Below are 20,814 nucleotides of genomic sequence, written 5' to 3'. Positions count from 1 at the left end.
TTTTTGACTGGCGATTAAATTGCGGAATTGATAGCAGGTATTTTTTATGAAGCCCGCCCGGCTCGTCCGGAGCGGCAGCGCCAAGATAGAGCGAGCTGTTGGGATGTGAGGAATCGAATCGTTAAAAATTTATACTATTTCGAAATTGGAAATATTGTGCAATAAAACAAGTACTTTCGGGTGCGCGCCTTCTGGCGGGGGCTTTGTTGGGGGAGGAGCGGCGAAAAATCTGTGCTGTGATGGGTGAATGCCATTTTTTTCTCGGGTTCAATTTTTTAATGACTGCGAATGTAACATAAAATTGTGCAGTACAAGCGTTTTATCCGGCTTGCAAAAATTGATTAATTGCCTAACGATTGGCTTTTTTCGGGTGACGCGAATGGGGTGATGATTTGTGGGTAACCTCGCGACTCCGTTGAATGGCATCGCAGCAGCAGGCACACTGCGATGCATCATCATAATTGAGCAATGAAGCGCACCAAACGACTGAAAAGCTCCCGCGGAGAGAGAGTCCCGTGTTGTGACCGGGCGGGTAGCGTTCATCAGACAAAGCAAGCGAGCGCGTTTTGAAAATCACAACACTGCTGAGTGGTGACTGCTGGCGGTTCTGCTGCGTCTTTGCAGGGGCGCGCCTCACTCGGTGGTAGGTAGTAAAAATCAAAGTGAACTACGATGGGGTCGTAAAATTTACTTTTGAGGCGAGTGATTTGTCCTCGGAATGCTAAAGTGGTTACCCAGTGAGACCAATGAGCCGCCCGGAGAGATCGAAATGTGAGGGCCAAATAATTCAGCCTGTGTCGGGTCCGGAGCAGAAATCGGTATCAGACATAACCCAGGGAACGACATGTATAATGACTTTGGGTAATAAATTATTAATATTTATCAATTTATATTTATATAAGCATGCATTATATTTATTGCGCTTCTGCCACCAAAGGACCGGAGTTGGGTCCCGGGTTCTATTCGTGGTGGTGATGGTGGTGATGACGGCGGGAAAGAGCATGGACGAGTACGACACGATACGCAATGCAGTATTTACAACCCCGGGCGCCACACCAGCCGGCAGAAAGCAAGGGAGGCTTTTATATATCATCACGACTTTTCTCTCCTGAAATACCATTAATATGTCATATTTTTATGGGTTTATAATATGAGCAGAAATGAATGTGTGTTTCTCACTCCACTCACTCGGAATGGAATGGCAGCCACTGTTGGTGTGAGTGTGAGCGTGCATGTCATTGCATGTTTGTTTGCTCGGTCGGTTGCAGTTCCATTTTCCCAACCCTGACAGGATCAGCGTTGGAATCGAAAGGAAATTCATTCAGCTTTCTCTGCACCGCTCAGCTCATATTATATTAATATTTCCTTTATTTTCATTTTTCCGAGTCTGCTGTGGACAATGAACAAGTAGCACCTCTTTCAAAATAGCAGTATGTTTGTGTGTATGGGAGAGAGAGAGAGAGAGCGTTGGTTTTGTGCACACCTTTTACCCGTGTTTGGACCGATGTTCAGCAGTCTGATCAGGTGGAACGTGTAGCAGGAGGCCACCGGTGTGTATGCCGAACGTGTCCAGTCATCAGGACTCGCTTTTTAAATACCGAACGAGCCTTACTAAAGGTCCTATATGTTTGTTGTCACACATATCGGTTTGGAGGCGTTGGAGAGGGGGGGGGGGGGGGTACGTGTGTATGTTTTCGACGTTGCACCGGTTCCACCAACGGCCATCGTTTGCATGTTTATTTATAGATGCTCACACGGCATCAGCAACAACAACAACAGCGAGGGGATGCATAATTTTTCCCAAAGAATTCATGGAACGCAGCGGAAACGGAAGAGGTGTAGTGAGTGATGAAAGTGACCACGATACGATTTATTGGTCCCTTATGCGTAATAAATGGGCATTCCGCACAACCCTTGCCATGTCCCGAGATGGAACCGTTGTTGGAGCATCCACCCCTTTAGGAGCGATTTGGTAGCCGCACCAACTAGTGCAGTAGGTAGATACTACTAGCAGAGCGCGTTGATCTCATTTGATGGGCTCCGCTGAAAACTCATCAATTTAAGGATTAAGCTATCAATTCATCAAATGAACATTTCGCTGCGATCTAGGATTAGGGACGGTTGCACAGTGTGATGCATTTTTGGCGATGATCGGGAAAAAGCGCTGAGACATGGTGTCGTTTTCAGTCCATAGCATGCAACGGCGAATCGTTAGAATGGTCTTTTGCTACAAATGGAAAGGCATGGAAACCGAACAATCTTTGATGGTTTTCCTCGGCGCTAGAGGGACGAACCATAAATGTTAGTCGACTCCGCTCAATGTGTATGTGTGCGCTTTTTGGATACGTAACTGAGGAACGGCTTGACGGCTTTCAACCACACAAATTTTGAATGAAAATTATTATTTATTTTGTACTGAAAGCACTGAAAGAGACCCCCTTAAGATAGATTTATAAAAATAATTAGGAATGGTAATAAGAATATTTCTAGGGACCAAAGAAAAATATTTTAATGGTTTATTAGAAAAGAAGGAAAACAATGTCCTGATTTTGTCATCCCAATATTCACTGTAGAACAGTTTTTTCGTCAAAAACGTGCGATAAATTATTCACGCAAAAATGGCGAAGTATGCAGCAATTATGTCTTCTGAGATATACTTGATCCAAGATTTTGATTTTATTGATATACACCCAGGTTTTTGTTCACGTGGGGGATACGTGCGCGTAAAAAACCTGCTCTGATTCGAAAATCCGCATAAAAACCCTCAGCAAAAGACTTCGAATATTTTTGAAGTCTTTTTCCACGGATTTCGCAAAAATAAGTCCTTTTGAATGCAAAAGATTTAGAAGATTTTCGGAAAGATGGAAGAGACGGATCTGGAAGACTTCTTATGGCCCGCACCTCAAGAATATGGGTATTTTCGGAACGAGTAAGTACCAGAAACTTCCGTTTGACGCCAAGATGATGACTTTCCGTTTAGTGGAATTCGCTATAACCCAATCAATATGGGTATTTTGGGATGGTGAAGTTGTAGTACAAATAATTCTAATTAAACATTTGAATCTACTTGAATTTTGCAACGTGTTTAATTTGAATCAATTTAAACCCTCAACTCACACCACATCCATCTCTTTCTCCTCTCACTTGCAATCCCACCGCACTCTTCTGGATGAACACGTAACAATATTTTGCATTTCGCTGATTTATGATTAGATCCTATATTCGAGGAAGTTTTGGACAATCGCCCAGACTTTTCATGCGGTAATTTCAGTAAACCGGAAGTCGCCATCTAGAATTTCAAAATGACGTTGAACATCGTCCCTACTCGTCAAGACTATTCCGAAAATACCCATATTGATTGAGTTGTAGAGAATTTGTTGAAGCCGGAAGTCACCGTTTTGGATTTCAAAATAGCGTCAAAAATCAATTTCTAGCACCTACTCGTCAAGACCATTCTGAAAATACCCATATTGATTGGGATAAAGAGAATATCGCTAAACCGGAAGTCGCAATCTTGGATTTTAAAATGGCGCTAAAAATCAATTTCTGGCACCTACTCGTCAAGACCATTCCAAAAATACCCATATTGTTGAGGCGCGGGCCGTAAGGAGTCTTCCAGATCCGTCTCTGCCATATTTCCAAAAGTCTTTTGCAGTCTTCCCAAATAAACATCGCTCTGGTTCTGTGGTCATATTAAATCCACACTTCGTGTACAAACTCAAACACGCTATTTTGTACCAAAACATGTGCACATGTTCGCCTGCACAATCGAATCCCATGTACGTACACGGAGTGCGTACAGCTCGTGTACATACAGGTTCGTGGTACCAGTTTTCTCTTTCCCATTCTCATCATTAGCGTTGACTTTTTGCCTTGTAGAACCGTTCTCGTGTACGCACCCGGTGCACGTACACGGATGTTTGAACTAGGGTTTGCACATCGTTCGGGTTCGATGTTCGAGGCGAACCTGCACATCGAGACGAAGCATGTTTTAGGTTGAACGCGTGCACGAAATTTTGTACACAGGTGCAAACTTGTCGATGTTCATGGGAAGTTTGGTCTTTTGCATTCGACTACCAATATTGTTGAATGCTTTATTTTGCGAAATCCGCGCGAAATAAAACATTAAAAATATTCTATTGTTTGCTGATTTTTTTACGCGGATTTTCCAATTAAAACGTTTTTTACGCGGCATCCGCATTATTAAAACCTCGTAAAAACCGCCCAAAACAACCTGAGTGTATTTGTAGTGACTAAGTCAGAGTGTCTGGTTGTGTCGTTATGTTGAGGATGAGACAAATCTCTGCATCGCTATTTATTCAATCAACTCAACATACACCAACGCCTTTTACTTTAATTCAATAAATTTCTGTTTGATGATGTGTTTTTTTCTCTCATCCGTTTCAGAAATCCCAAACACTTTATTTAAACCCGAAAAATCATGATTTTTTCCCCAAATTCTTGATTCATACCAATTGATTGTTTGAGTACACCGTTCGGCTAATGCAATGAAGGTCATATTAGATTTTCACTATTTTCTATTTTCTGCTCTTATCAAGTACCATCAAGGTCCATACACATATATCACCCGGTAAGTGAATTAAAACAGACCGCCCCTCTCCCCCTCATGTAACCAACCATGCCCACAATAAAGTAATTCCGCGTCCGAATTTGAGTCCCTAATCTCCCTCAATTTACACCTCATTGTCAAGAGCTGCCAAAGCGTACGCTTTGCCGCAATTACGGGTGTGAACAGCTTCAATTTTCCACTTCATTGAAAATCCCTTTAATCCGCCCCTGAAATTGAAAATAAACCGAACCCTCGGCGACCAACCATACACTAAGCTGCTGTGTTGCGCTCACGTTTCCTGGGAAAACATGTAATCCAAGTAGGCTCGAAGCGCACCGCCCGCATACTATGAAGCGACAGCCCTCTTTCTCTCTCTCGCTGAATCGGCTCAATCGCAATCGTAAGACCCGTACGAACAACTAACAAACAAAGCAGGCCGGCCACTTGGGAGCCAAGTGAGTGCAAATTGGCCCGGAACAGAAGGAATTCCCTCTCAAAACCAAATCCCACCCGAAAACACCGAATATGTATGCATAATGTAGCGTGTAATAATGAATAAATTGAATCTTGAACTATCCCTTTGAATAAATTCATGCACAATCTCACACACGACGACCCTACCGAGCTAAGCTCTGCTCCCAACTTGGTGGTCTTCTTTTGAGGTTTCGTCCTTTGCCGGTCTGCAGTAAGTGGGAATTTAACAACCTAGAACTAAATATGAACGCAAACAAGAATAACAACAGCAACGTCGACAAACACGACTACCGACTGGAAGTAGAAGCGCGAACAGGAGAAAAAACAGACAGACTTCATCGCCTTTGCCACACCAAGCAGGCCTGTGTGTGCACTGTGAATTCAGTCAGAGCTCAGGCCTGCTTTGTGGAGATCCCGTTTGCAGCAGCACTTGCAAGATGTAACGTGTTGTGAATTCCAGGAAAATAGATCCACTCTACTCGACTCGACTCGCTGTTGCACGCTGCTGATGGTTTTCCATGGCTTACTTCGTTCCCCAGCTGTGGCGTTCGTGGTGTACATTCACACAAACATCGACACAGACAGCGGCGAAGAAGGTGGTAGGTGGTGGGTATATTTAATATCTCCCGTACATTTTCAGTGTATGAACCGGCAGCAGCTAAAGCGGCATCGTTGTGTATATTTTTCGCAACTTTTTACCTACTATATAACCATGGTATTATTTGCCTACCTCTCGTTCTTCTGTGGTTGGTGAAAGGTACAAGCCGGGAGGGTGAAAACAAGCCGCAACGTTCTGCCAACAGAAACAACAACAATGTAACGAGTGTATAGCAGCAAAAAGTGACTCGGTGAGAGTGTACAAAGAATTGGAAAACAACAGAAGGAGGTTAATGCACACCCGTTTCGCTCCACTTTCGAACGCGCCGCAGTAAGTGTCTTCCTTGTGAGAAAATTCATTCTTCTTTTTTTCTGCTGGTGGTGCTTGTAATGATTCCTTTTATTCCTGTACGTTTTTTTTCTTTTTTTCTTTCTTCACCCCACTACGCTGCGGCATCGCGAACACGGTCTGGTATCATGCAAAGTACGAACCAACCACTGCCGCCACCGCTGAGACAGCCGAAGGAGCAATTTTGCGCTGCACGGCTGACACTACCCGCATGGCCTGCTTGGTTCCGCGTTTGCTGCTTTCCTTCGGGGTCGACAGGGAAATCTCGGCTTCCATCCTCCATACATTCTCGCGCACCGGTCGGTCGACCGGTTGCTGCCAGGCTTTGGACTGACTCTGTTTATAATTTTAAAGTAGACTGCTTTATCCGTCAGGCGACCTTCTTCCCGCAGCAAAGGGGGTTACCGAGAACACTTTCCTCCTCCAGTTCCATACCCCACACCCACTTTTACAGCGCGTGAGGATGGATGAAGGGGGATTCTCGAGGGTGTTTGTTTTGTGATTTCGGACTGCGGTTGGAATCAGTACGGGAACAACAGCAACGTTGGAGGACGATAGGATGATGAAACAATTGCGCCCCATTCCGCTTCCGCCAACGACAGGCAGAGAAAAGAAGATGGGCTTAATGGAGATGGTCGTTGTAAAAAAAAATATAAACGTAGTTGAAGGGCGATGTGGTGCCAAGCGGGGGGCAATTGTGAGAGCTGATGAGAAAATCTGCGGGTTTTATGCTGATTATTACGAGTGTGCTTTTGACGGAGACGGTGCATGGGGATGACTTTTCTTGATGTCGTAATGAATTAATGGTAATTGCATTCCCTTTATCACGGTGAATTACCATGCGTCCCCGCTGGTTTTCTTTGCTTAGCCGGAGACGCATGGCATATTTTGGCAATTCGGCGTGTTGGGACACAGGTACTGGATACGTATTTAGGCATCGCAACTATTAACAAAATACTTTGACGATAATTTCATTTTGCTTTTACTGCCTTAAATTTGCTCCAAATTTGCTCATACAGAGAAGACCCGTTTTTGGGGACATTGATACGACTAAATCGGGTCAAAAAACTATGTTTCGAAAAAAATCTTGAAACTTAAAAAATTCTTACAATCTGCCTGAAATTAACCTTAATTTCAGCTAGAACTGACTACTGTCATTTAGTTGAATAAGTAATTTAATGTTTTGATGCCCTTTGATATTTAATTTTCGTTTCTTTCCATTGTCCTTTTTATCATTTTGTCCTATCTGTTTTCATTTTTTTTTCTCTATTTCGATGCTTTGGAGGTTTTGATTATTCTTCTATTTTTAGACCTTTTTGCCTTTCTCATATAGAAAGGATATGCAATCACTCTGAAAATCGTTAACCTAATCCGGGCTCGGAGGGTCGAGTGTCATATGCTATTCGACTCAGTTCGTCTAGATCGGAAAATGTCTGTGTATGTATATTAGGGTGGGGCAAAATGACCGTTTTTTCAGCACAGTCCTTTTTTGGTTCCATTTGGGGTCCCAAACAACTGTGCAAAATTTGGGGTCGATTGGATTTGACCCGGCGTAGCGCATTGCGTTTGAAATTTGTATGGAAATTAGTATGGGAAAACCCACTTTTTTGCATTTTCAATTTTACAGACTACATTTCTTCCTGCAGTATACCAACAATAGATAGAAGTGTAGTACAGGATATGCTGAACAACTTTGCCGAAGGATGCGTGGTGCTAGAATGTCTCTACAACAAATTATATCTGTTCAAAGTTCGATAGATCGAATTAATTGCCAAAATCTTTTTTTTTTTTGCCAACACTGCGGGTGTACCAATGATATTGCATATAGCATACCAAAATAACATCATATACTTTAGATTTACCACATTGGTGTACTTTGATGAATTATTCAAAAGCCTTAGCTCAATTTCATTAGCATAGGTAGTTTCGCAATAAGGTCTGTTTTCAAGCGATGTTTCAGTGTCGACACGGTACGGTAATTTGGGGAGAGATGCCGCACATTTTTTAAAATCGATCCTGCATCGAAGTTAACCATTCAATATTTGATAAAATCATTTTCATCAATTGCGACAAGTTTCGAAAATACTGTGAAATGTTTTTTTCTTTCATGAAAAAAATTCATCAAATTTCCATGAACATTTTTAAAAAAAGGTCATTGCGGGAGAGATGCCGCACCATGGTCACAAACTGAAACATGGCGAACAAAAGAATTTTTAGCTATCATTGATGTTTTTGTGATTAGGGGTCTTCAGCTGAGTTTTATGAAGTTTGATTACACCTATAAATCGGCCAGCACCTTCATTTTTCTTAAGGGGGTAATACCATTTCTAGAAACATTTTTTTATTCAGCATTTTAAAAATATTTTATTTTTACAACCTTGTGTGACGGTTTAGTTGGAGTAACTAAATTAAGGGTACTGTTTATTTATATGTTTGTACGAGCGATATATGGGTAGGGGTTCCTCAAAAGCAGTTGTTGGTTGTTTCTTCCAACAATGTATTTATATAACTTTGGTTTGTTCTTGAAAAATTCATTTTAAAAAGCATCAATTCGTCGAAATTTTTATTTTTACCCCAAGATTGACATCACTACAAATCAATGCGTTTACTAAAATTAGTGTCTGAAACTTTAAAGAATAAACCGAAGTAACTAATACTTTGATACATATCGCCCGTTCAAATATATAAATAAATAGACTCATAATCCTATATACCACTGTTTTAGGTCCGTTAGTTTGTGGATATACCTTATTAATAATCTATACCTGATGCAAATGACCATTTAATGACATTTCGAGGTGAAAAAAAATACATTTTAGCTACGTATCCTCCGCCATCGAGCGCGACATCTCACCCGCAATTTTTATGCGGCATCTCTCCCAATTGTATGGGGGAGATGCCGCACGACTACATTTTCCTCTGAAATTATGGATGACCGTGCTCATGATCAAAATGCCTTCTAAAAGATCCCAGCTACTCAACCGATATATGATTTACCAAAAAAAAAAATCGAACGATGTAAAAAAACGAAATTTTAATGAGGTACTGAAAAATTTTTGACACTCCGTGATGCAACTGGACGCACATAATCATTAATAAAATTTTTATAAGTTAATAATAAGGATTACTTTACATCTCCAGTGTTATACTTCTTCAAAAGACAAACTCACAATATCATATTACCGTATAAAAGTGACCCTATATACGAGATATAGAAAGTGCGGCATCTTTCCTGACGCGGCATCTCTCCCGAAATTAATCCTATCTCAAAATCGTGGCTGTCGATTCATTGTATGTACTATGTACAAATATGTAATATACATTTCCACCATTGTATTGAACATGAGCCATGGAATCGTAGTTTGGACAAATGAGAAAGGCACAATTGCACCATTAGGTGGATTAAAACAGGTTTTTGTGCTTTCCTATTTCTTGTCTGCTTGCTTTCTTCTTTCTATTTTACAATTTCTTTCTCTCGGTATTCTTCTTCCTTATCTTTGTTCTGCTTTTTACTGTTTTGTGGAATTTTTTTCCAAAAATTTTTAGGCGCTCTCAAAAATAAAAGATTTTCCTTTGTTTTGTTTATTCTTCATTTTTCTGTCCACTTCATTTTAGTATTTTTATTGCGTTTTTTCTTTCCCCACAATTTTCCTTTCCTAATTTAGATTTTTTTTCTTTACAGTTTGTTTTTATTTCTCTTAGTTTTCTTTACCTGCCAATGCGTTTTATTCTTTTTTATTTATTCTAATTTCCGTGTACCTTTACTTTCTGCCATTTCTTTATTTGCCCTCATTTTACTGTCTTTATCTTGTTCATTCGTTTTTCATTCGCTTCTATTAGATTTCTTGATCTTTTCAATCCTTTTTTCTATTCGGCTTTTATTAATTTTTCATTTCTTCTTTTGCCAATTTCCTGTTCCGCCATTTTATTTTGCTTACTTTTTTGCTTCATCCTTTTTCATTCTCACATTTTTTGTTTTTTTTTACCTTCTGTTTAGCCTTTTTCTCTTCGTCCTCTTTCGTTTTTTAGTTTTCTATTTTATTAACTTTATTTCCTTTTTCCCTGTTTTTATGCTTTGGTCTCTGTTTTCAATTTTACTTCGCTTTTATTGTACCGTTTGTTATGCTTTTGCATTTCTACCGTTTCTTGAATAATGGTTTATTATCTTTTCATTTTATCATTTCCTTTTGTTAAGTTTGTTGAATGATTATTTTCAAATTTTTCTACTTGGTCTTTTCTTATTTTTTTATTTTTTATGAGGAACCGTTCAGAATTTTGTGCTGGATAACACTAGAAAGATAAGAAGGATTCCGTCGGAGTCCAATCTCTTCATAAAAATGAGTGGAGCCGCGGAATCGGAATGCTTAAGTTTCTGACAGCCGCGTAAAGCTCTGCGCTTAGTTAATTGTCTTAAGCTCTCAGAAGATTTTTTCTGAATCTCACAACGATGCACGACTTCCGGATATTTTATAAAAATCTTAAGAAATTTTTTCATCGAAATCATTAATAGCATTCTATTAGAAACCTGAGGAAAATTCCATCAAAATCAATAGCAGATGGAATGGGATTAATAGATGGAAATACATTGGAGCGGGTCGTAAATAATGTTGGTTCATTATCAGAAAATGTTCAAGCACATTATTGCGACAATCATATGTTTCGAAAAAAAATCAAAAAAAAGCGTTTTATTCCTCCGGAAATCGCGCAAATGGCTCACGGAACGATAAATATTTTTATTTGCAAATAAATAACTCTAAAAATTGTCCAGAAGCCTCTTAAAATTTATAATATAAATATCTGAAATCTCTAGACGAATCTTCAAGGAGAGGACACTTTAACAGCATTAAAAGTATCCCTTAAGAAGTTTTTAAAGGAATCTTCGGAGAAATCTACAAGAAACTTGAGATAGCTCTTGAAAAATCCTTCAAGGTTAGCAAAAGAATTCCCCGAAAAGAACGTTTAATGAATTATTTAAATAGTATCTGAAAACATCTCTAAAGCAATGCAAATCTTAAAAAATATCTATAAACTTTTGAAGGAATCTTAATGAGTGTCTCTGAATAAATCTCTAAACATATCTCTTAAGAAAAGTATGCAGAAAATCTCTAGGGAAATCACTGCCACCAGATTTTCACTGATCTTTTTTGGCGTTGAACATATTTTTTTTAAATGACCAACTCTTCACTCTTTTTTGTTTCCTAAAATGGATGGAGCCTGGTGAAACCGGCAGAGAGCTGCTCTGAAAACATCGTGTTCCTGAAAGAGGAAATTAAATCCGGAACCATAGTTCCTATCGCCAAAATCTCACAATGGAACTAGAGATACCATCTTCGAACTGAGCTCTGTCTAGTCTCAGCCTCCGAGTTTCGAAAGTGAAAAAGATTTGGATGAGAACGATAATAAATTCTATTACACACACAGAGATCGGACCAACTGAGACACCGGGCCGACCATACCCCCCCATATTATGTACAAAGTCAGCTAAGCCAGCTCTGGCTGATGCCGGACATGTCTGATCCGAGCAGTTTTGAAGAAAAACAGAACATCGTTCCGGCCTGATATGATTCAATTCATAAATTACACAAAAACCCATAAAAAACGGACAATGCGCAGAGCTCCGTCTGAGTAAGACAACGAGAATAACAAGGCACCGTTCCCCCTCCCCTTCAATCGCTCTTTCTACGGGGCTGAAACACCAGCATGCCATACAAATGAGCCTGATGAAGTCGAGAACTTTCCCTTCCCCGTTCGTGCATAATAATTTAAAGGAAAATGTTTATTTTTCTAACCGAAAATTAAATGATAATATTTGGAATTCAAATTTGTGCCCGGCGACTGTTACTCTTCGTGAATGCCTCCCCCCGTCCTACTCTCCCCTCCCCCTGGTTTAGGACTTGTTAGAAAATGCTGCTCTCCACCGAAAACAGTAGGCACTGACTTTATCACACAACTCGCTCTCGACTGTTTCCATTCGGACATCGAGCTAGTGCCTCTTGGAATGCTGACGAGCCTGCCTTGTGTCGGTATGTATGTATATATCGAATGAACGAGGGGAGGATCTTATTGACTTTTTGCCAATGGAGAAAATAATACGGCATATTATGACAGACATGCACGAGGGGCGATGGCAGTCCAAGTAACTCAGCAATGTCTAAGAATTTGAGTTTTGGCGAACATTTAGAACTGTTAAATTTCGTTGCGGGACAAGAATTTGCTTGGCGCTTAGGAATGTTTGTGGTTTTCTTTCGGTTTGGTACTGTTTCCAGGACAATTACTTTTCGAATGTGCACAGTATTTTAATTTTGTTTGTCCGTTTTAACACAATATTTGCAGACAAAATGAACCGACAATCCCGTTCATGGATTTTAAATACCATGAACGAATAATATTACTGCTTTTGTAACATTAGTCCTAACATCTGATTTTGTTTTCGTTTCATTTCAGGTGAGTCGCCAACTGAATTTCGAAATGCCTTTGCACCGAGAGAGTTCTACGAGAAACACGTCAATCACTGGAGTGGACACCGTGAGCAAACATTTATTCAAATTATATTTATTTTCTCTTGGATCTCTTGCCGTTTTCCCAAAAAGTTAATTGATATTTTCCTACCATTCATTGAGCACACAAGTCATGCGTCGGAAGGTCTCCATCAATCACCTATCGTCGCCGGGGTAGTCTTGACTTCAATTCCGAAATCGAAATCAAAGATATGAATCCACACATCGCACCGGTCGGAATGTCACGAGCACACAGTTCGAACCATTATCACACCAAAAATAATTAATCGACGCAGCAATCGGAGATAAAGACAACAAATCAATTTCTTTGTACCGCTCGGTGACGCAACATGCCTCATCTCTGCCATCAAGCGACCTCGTGTATGCCACAAGGCCAACTGCGTCTTTTTTTTCGGAAATCTTTTCACTTTCGGCAGATTGTTGCCGGTGGTACCGTTGATGTGCGCTCCCCAATGACCTCAATCTTTCGTATCCGGTGCTTGGCTGGCTGCGGGAAGAAAAGGGCAAAAAATAACACACATGCAACAGGAAGCTGTTTCGCTTTTTGCCTACTATCCGGTGTTTGTGTGATAGAAAAGAAAATCACGATTCGTTACTCGTCAGACAGTTGGTTGTGCGTGTGTGTGGGTGGGTCCATCTATCCGCCACGCACGGTGCGAAGTTGGCTGTCATTAATCATTGCCAATAAGTTGCCCTGTCTTTCAGTTGTGTTGTGGCCACGTCAGGATGCCGGTCGGCGAATTGGGGGCGAGTCAGGAGACGTGATTTTCCTATTGGCTTCTGTACCGTGTTTTCGCGCTACTATTCATAACTTTGAAGTCGAAGTATTTAAACTAAGATCTTTGTAGTTTGTCAACTACACCCTTCTTTGATTTTCGGTCAACGGAAAAAATAAAAATATTTGTATTAAGCGACATTGTACTCGAGCCAAACCAACACACTTTTACGGTGCAGTGCCTCCTTTGAGTCTGCCAACGTGGCAACCATCGCATTTGATTTCATTCGTGGCGCTTCTTCGGCGTGACCTCAGCCATTATATGGCCTACTCTGATTGGATTGTGGAATGGCAGCCAAAAACGAAATCGCGTATCATCTGGGTGCTTGTAGGCGATCAGCAGGGTTGCCACATTCACAGATTTTTCTGTCAGATTTATATAAAAAAAGTTTTGATTACAAATTTTTCGCCATCAATTTTTACTGAAGCATTTCAATGACGAATGTCGACTTTTGAGCAATTCCAGGGAAAATCTGACAGCAATAACCAAAAATGAGCATGATCCTTTTTGATTTGCTGGTGCACGCGTTTCTGAAAGAGCTCCGAACGAAATACATATCTCAAAATTTAAAAAAAAATCACGCTGACAGGAATTTGTAAAATTGCCCCCTTGTATATTACGTTTGGATCATAAAGATTTTTAAACGATTCATAATACATCTACTTCTGTCAAGTCAGAGCAACAAACGAATAAAATGAACTACAGTTAGTGTACATTGTACCTAGAACAAAGGGTACATTGTACTCTTGACAGCATCAGTGGATTTGACGAAAAATCGATGCCTGTACCCTACACCGGGGTCGTTAACATTTTGTTTCACACGACCGAGTCTTCGTGGCGTATAATATTTTTTATAAGTGCAAATGGAGCTTCGCTTTACGGATGTTGCCTATATTCAGTATCATCACTTGCGCAGTGCAGTATTGATATCATTCAACACGGAGCAAAAAGATTCGTTTTGCAGAATAATCCCAAACCTGTGGCTGAAAGCGACAAATTTGAAATTATTAAGATTTCAGTGTATACAGAAAATGACTGTATAGAGGTAAGACTACAAGACATGTTACTGCGCACTTCTCGTGAATCAATTACAAAATACATGTCGCAATTCGGATAAGTGGAAACCGTTATACCTGGTGGTTGGTGAAACTTCTTTCCGGTTATTCCTAACGGCGTTCCAGTGATAAGGCTGCGGTGTGAAAGACCTATTCCGCGGACCTTGTTCGGGAAATGACGAAGAGAATGCAATCCATCTATCACCTGAACCGCAATCGGATGCCAATTTAAAACAGCTATTCCGGCCATAATAACAACTGTAAAGGCAGCATCCAATGAATACTACCACTGATGACAGCTTTACACCCATGACAATATTAACGATGATGATATTCATGCTAACAAGAGAAAATTAATTGATCCCCAATACACACTAGGCGAACAGACTAAGCTCTATTTAGTACCAAAGTCAAGGACTAGAAATAGATTTCCATCAACGGGTCGTTCCAGGTATCATAAATCGTATATATAGCAACTAAAGAGTCGTAATGATCCAGGCTCTAATAGCGCTAACGTATTACCTGGGGTGAAGCGTCGAAGTCTGGAAAAATCTGAAAAACATCCAAGTGGCAAAATGTTTTACTTTCCCGGTTGCGTTCAATACAGAAGAATCTGGAAGATTGCAGATACCTTGAACGCAAATTTGGCCCTCATAAGTTACAGATATCGTGCAAAAGTTCCGCTCACATGACGCGAATGTTATTTGTTCCAGTCAAGTCACTGTGCATATTATTTAAAGGCAGAGTGGTAATGTTTAGGCTAAATTTTTGAAATATCTATTGCATCATATTGCCCAGTGTTATGGCAGCTATACACAAGAATCAAGGATTTTTAAAGCCTGTAATATCATAGTATAATTCCTGTGATTACCCTAATTTTTTTTATTTTGATTAGGGATCATCCATAAATGACGTAGCATTTTTTGGGTGATTTTTAACACCCCCCTCCCCCATCGTAGTATTTCGTCACAAACCTTTAAATTACCACCCCCCTGGTTATTACGTAGCTTGACAGTAACTCCCCCCCCCCCCTTGTCAACGCAAATTTAAAAAAACAAGAAAAACAATGTTAGTTATTCCCCTTTAAAAAAGCTACGTAGCATGACATGACCCTCTACCCCCCTGTCATCACACATCATCACAAAATACAAAACTCCCCCTCCCCCATATAATGCTACGTCATTTATGGATGGTCCCTTATAGAGCTATTCGCATCTTCGGGTTAGAAAAATCTTTTAAGGAAAATCTAACCGTAGTTTCGGGGTTGGGATTCTCATCGGAGAAGGTGATAAATATTTTATTTTCGTGGAAATCAATAAAAGTGGCAAAATATGCACTTCATTTCCCAGAAAAGCGACAAAGAAATACGATTGACTTGTTTTTTTGTGTTTTGGAATAGCACCAGGAAGGCAGCAAGCACAAAAGTATACCGTGATAAACTCATTCGCTCATTTTCCGGCGGATTTATTTATCCGGAGAAATAATGCGTTGTATTTATCCGGCAAAGTTGTGTGAGTGCCAATAATGGCGCTGGCAGTGTTACCATAGTTGCGCAGCTCACTTGGATTCGGTTCCTACCTCCCGCCCAAAGGGTAGAAGACATATTTTATTGAAAGACATCCAGAAGGTCGCGAATGGAGCAAGTCGACAGAATTTTATTCACTTTTCCATGCCCACACAGTTTATGATAAACTAACAATTTTTTAACAGTTTATTTGGTGTATTTATACAAAATGATTCCGCGTATTTCAATAGCAATTTCCATTTAACACAAAACTTATCAATCAGAAAAACATATTCATACTAATTTATTCTTACTTACATTCACTCAAATTAAAAGTCACTCAAAGTTTACGCAAAGCAGGCCAAAGCTAACAGACAAAGTACCTGATTTTCTTTTATTCTCTCCACGTGTATTCAGCGTCTTTGATCTATCACACTTATTCTGCACATTGTGTGACGTGAGACACAAATCTCAATTCATTCTACGTGACATTCTTCACCTGAGGATGCGATCCGGGTGAGGTGAGATTTCACATTGCCATCAAACGGTCGTCTCACGTCGCTTACACTGATGTGATATTAGTCCGTTCACGTCACACGCCATTACAATAATTGTGAAAGTCGCATCAGTGTATGATAGACAAATTGACAACCACTTACCGGTAAAATAAAAAAAAAACACTGCTTGTGCTCACGAGCAAACGACTGACCACGGATGATGTCCCGAAAGCACAGAAGTTTATGTAACCTTCTCTTTTCAAATAACAACCATATGAAATAGAAGATTAGAATTGCGTTTTGTGTGAGTTGAAGTAGTTTTCTGAGAGTTACTAGGGTGACGATGGTGAGCATCGGAATATCTCATCCTGAGTTAAACGAACTGGCAAATAACAGATGGCAACGCGTGTGATGTGAAACGACAAATCTCACTTCAACTCAGGTGACTTTCCCCGCCCAATTCCAAGAGACGAATCGGGTGAGATGAGATGTCCCATTGCCATTGAATGGGAGACTCGTGTCATTCGTCAAAATTGTGAAAGACATGCATTCAAGGGTTAATGACGATGGGGAGAATCTCATCTTACCCTCGTCGACTCTCAAGATCGGGTGAGAGAAGTCACGTAGTGTGGGGTAAGATTACACTTTACACGTCGCGCAGAATAAGGATTATATTAAACAACACAGCATTACATTAGAATACATGACATGACGTGACATGACGTGACGTGACATGATGTGACATGACGTGACATGACATGACGTGACGTGACGTGACGTGACGTGACGTGACGTGACGTGACGTGACGTGACATGATGTGACGTGACGTGACGCGACGTGACGTGACGTGACATGACGTGACGTGACGTGACGTGACGTGACGTGACGTGACGTGACGTGACATGACGTGACGTGGCATAATGTGACATGAACTGGCCGGACCTCTCGGAACCAAACAACACTTCGTCGAAGGACGATCAATCCGAAAAATGTCAAAATCATTGAAAATGGGCCCAAAGCTAGTACGAACATTTTTCGCGAGGATCTAGGGTTTCTTTTATTTAAAAAATTGAAAAATTAAACAAAGATGATTCCTCCGCTATGGTTATTATATTGGGCTTAAAATTATTTAGAGGAAAAAAATGAAAGAATGAAAAAATGACTGGTCGCCATCGCATGATTTTGATTACCGGTGAAAATTTTTTCACAGTCGAGTAGTCCCATAATTTTCGTGTTTTTATTGTCGAAGTGGCAAATTATCCGAATTCATTTACTCATATGAGTGATAAATGCATTGCCTGATATACGGTAGTTTGCCAAATACGAATATGATTTCTGGAATTTTGTGTGTATAACATACATCATTTTTTCTGCCGAATTTCATGTTTTTTCGCATTCTTTGCCGAGATTTTAGCCAATTATTTTGACGTAAGACTTACTTATTTCTTCACTGTGGTGAATGCAATTCCAATATTTTTTGTAAACTTACGTTCGATATATCGCTGAAATATCAGTCCTAAATTCGCTATCTTCACCACTAAGCGGAAATTGCTGAGCTAAATTGACTATGTACCCTTTGGAAAATATTCAGCACCGGCTTATAGCCGATATTTCCGGAAACATAAATCAGATTCGTAATAAAATCAACAATAGTCCACGAAGATACTGTACTTTTCTTTTGAGACTAAATTTGTGAAAATTGTTTTAGTAATCTCCTAGGAACCGACTTTACTTCAATTTTGGAATATGCTAATTTCTCCTGAGCCTTCCGGAATCGCTGATAATTGCCATCAATGTATGTCAACTCGGCTTCAATTTTAGCAAATTTCTAACATTTAATGTATTAAAATGATACCGGTTTATATGAAATAAATATGTTACCACACTAATCACTAAGCTTTCTGCTGTTGCTCTGACGCTTCCGCTAACATGAATCAAATCTCACTTATTCTGTTCGAAACGCTTCATTTATCACAGTCATTCAAAAAAGAAAAGATCTTGTTTAGTGTCAGAGTATTTTAAAATTCTGGGCAGCCGGCTACCGTGAGTAACCTATGTTTTCTAAACAAAGGCAATTTAAAATCTAAACAGTCGATAGCGGGACGCAGCGAATTTTCAGTACCTAATGTCTTGTGATAATTGATACTTGTCACATTAAAATCTTCTAATGATTGATATCCGGTCAATTGTTCATTTTCACGCCTAGACCTGTTCGCAGTTTCTAATTCTACTACTATCGGCAGAAGGATGATAGCACCTAGTCGTCGCTGATCTCAGAACCAAATTTCATGAATACACACTCTGCGGTCAAATAGTAGATTGATTTAATTAATAAGTTTGATGTGGTGAAAGTGTGTTCTAAACGAAAGCTCCCATTGCTAGCATATCAAATCACTGCCCAATGAATGAATAATATTTAAGTTCCATATAAAAGCATTTATTTTAATTCCATTCCAGTAACAGAGCGCAAAAAATAAACTCTTAAATCTATGGCTTGCTCGCTCTGTAAAAAATAACGTTCTCGTTTGCGCAACGATATGCAATGCAATCCACGAAGTCACCGCATTACGAGATTATCATCCGGCAACCCGGCGACCAGCGAAGAGATGTTCTTCACACGACCGTACATCACACAGCATGCCATGCCAAGGCAACGATGGAAATCTCTATCGCATAGCACCGCTACCATCATCACCACCACCACCACCATCCACATGACCGTCATCCGTCCAAGATGTTCTAACGGCAGCTGACAAGCGAGCGAACATGGCGATTTTCCATTTCACCCTCACACTGTAGTACCCAGCAGCAGAAGCAGCCGCCTACTGCGTACGCATAGCTGAAGCACTTAACTTTCCCTGGCTGGGCTAGGGTGGTTCTCGTACCGAGGATCATAGAAAAAAAACCCTGCTCAAGTTGAAAGCAATTCCCGTTGAATCGATGAATCAACATGTTCTTCAATCTGAAAACTTTCGTCAACTTTTCTCACTCGAAGACTGACGGACGGAGGGAATGGAGGGCACTGCAGCAGTTACACTAGTCAAAATCCCGACCCCAACTCTGCCCGAGTGCCGGTTACGCGATGACACCTAGATGACAACCATGATGATGCTTTGAGAGGATGCTATAATCTTCTTATAAGAGTATCAACAGCATTTTAAGTGCAACATTTTTCTCCGCTTTTCCGCTTATTTTAAGCGCATCTCGTCGTGGCTTTCAGATCCAGCAACAGTAGTAGTAGTAGTAGTAGTAGTAGTGGTAAGAGGGTAGCATCGTCGGCATCGGCATGGTGCTGAGTGGCTGTGGTGAAGCCCTGCACAAATGGACACCTTTGGCATGGGGATCCTATCCACCGGAGTCTCTAGTGGGACAAAAACGAAGGAGCGAGAAAAATAATGCTTGATCACTTGCTGTTTTACTTTTAAAAGCTTCCTTCTCACATCGTAGCAGACCTTGGTTCCATGAATCTCGTTGGCGAGGGATGGCAGTCAGAGGGGGTATGCTCAAGTACTCTTGCGCTGCTCTTGCTTGCACAAATAATGCAATACAAAATGATATTATCTGGAGCAGCAGCGAGCAGACGATGGCGGCGGCAGGGGTGGCAATACTGTTGAATCATTCAACAATGATTTAATTTTTCCCAAGCATCTCACTATTATTGTACCCCTTGCTTTCACCGATGCTACTGGTGATGCGGTAGTCTTTGAACGTCGCAGTAGGCGATGGTGCTTCGTTGTACACCTTTTTCGCTCTTTTGCTTTCCGCAAGCGACTGATCAAGGAGCCGACTTCAGTGGTGTTTGATTCGCTTATTTAGAGGTTCGTTGCTTACCTGAGAGCTTTGGTTGCTTGGATGGAGCAATGCGAGGGGTCGTAGAAATGATGCCCACTTACAGAATATCAGTTCGAAAAAGACCCCTCGGTGAAGTTGAAAGCTTTAGCACAAGTGCAAATAGGATGTTGCACTCTTTCACCCAAATAGGATAAAAAGTAAATGAGAAACTGTGTTTTGATTGCACTTAAAGTTTTACTTTCCATCAGCCTCCCACGGCTTCTCCCACACAGACCCAGCTATCTCTGTCTAAATCGCTTCTGTTGCACTTCCAGTGAGAGAGTGAGGAATAAAAATCACAAAAGCTGCGAGCAAATGCAACTGGTGCATTGCCGCCCCTCGGAATCTACCGGAACCGTCAGTAGCAGGGGTGAGGAATTTGAAAGCAGGTTTTCACCTTTTACACATTGTTGTAACACTGTAACTGGGAGCAGAAGGTGGTTGGTGGGTTTGATTTTTTTTTGCACCAGTGTTTTAGTGCTGCCAATTAGTGCAGAAGCTGTTTTTCTTTTCTTACAATCAACGGTAGAAAACTTCGAACCTAGGGGCAACCCCACTTCCAGTCAGCTTTCCTACAAAACTTTTGTTCGAAGCAGCTCTAGATAAACAGATGTAGTTATTTAAAAAATCTAATGCTTTTAT

The 20,814-nt window shown here is 40.6% G+C and overlaps 1 protein-coding gene across 10 annotated transcripts in view; it reads left to right on the top strand.

Annotated features, from left to right (window-relative positions):
• Positions 1-20,814, top strand: part of LOC131676570 (nucleolysin TIAR) — a 557,873-nt gene that overhangs the window by 390,256 nt on the left and 146,803 nt on the right. For 6 of the 10 annotated variants that reach the window (XM_058955695.1, XM_058955691.1, XM_058955696.1 and 3 more), the window contains one exon: positions 12,435-12,515. The exons of the other annotated variants lie outside the window; for them this stretch is intronic. In XM_058955695.1, the coding sequence (XP_058811678.1) occupies positions 12,435-12,515 (81 nt within the window). The remainder of the gene's footprint in view (positions 1-12,434; positions 12,516-20,814) is intronic. 10 annotated transcript variants of the gene reach the window in all.

The sequence above is a fragment of the Topomyia yanbarensis genome, chromosome 1, assembly GCF_030247195.1.
Source record: "Topomyia yanbarensis strain Yona2022 chromosome 1, ASM3024719v1, whole genome shotgun sequence".
In the NCBI taxonomy this organism is placed as follows: Eukaryota; Metazoa; Arthropoda; class Insecta; order Diptera; family Culicidae; genus Topomyia; species Topomyia yanbarensis.
This window is presented reverse-complemented; position numbering and strand designations above follow the sequence as displayed.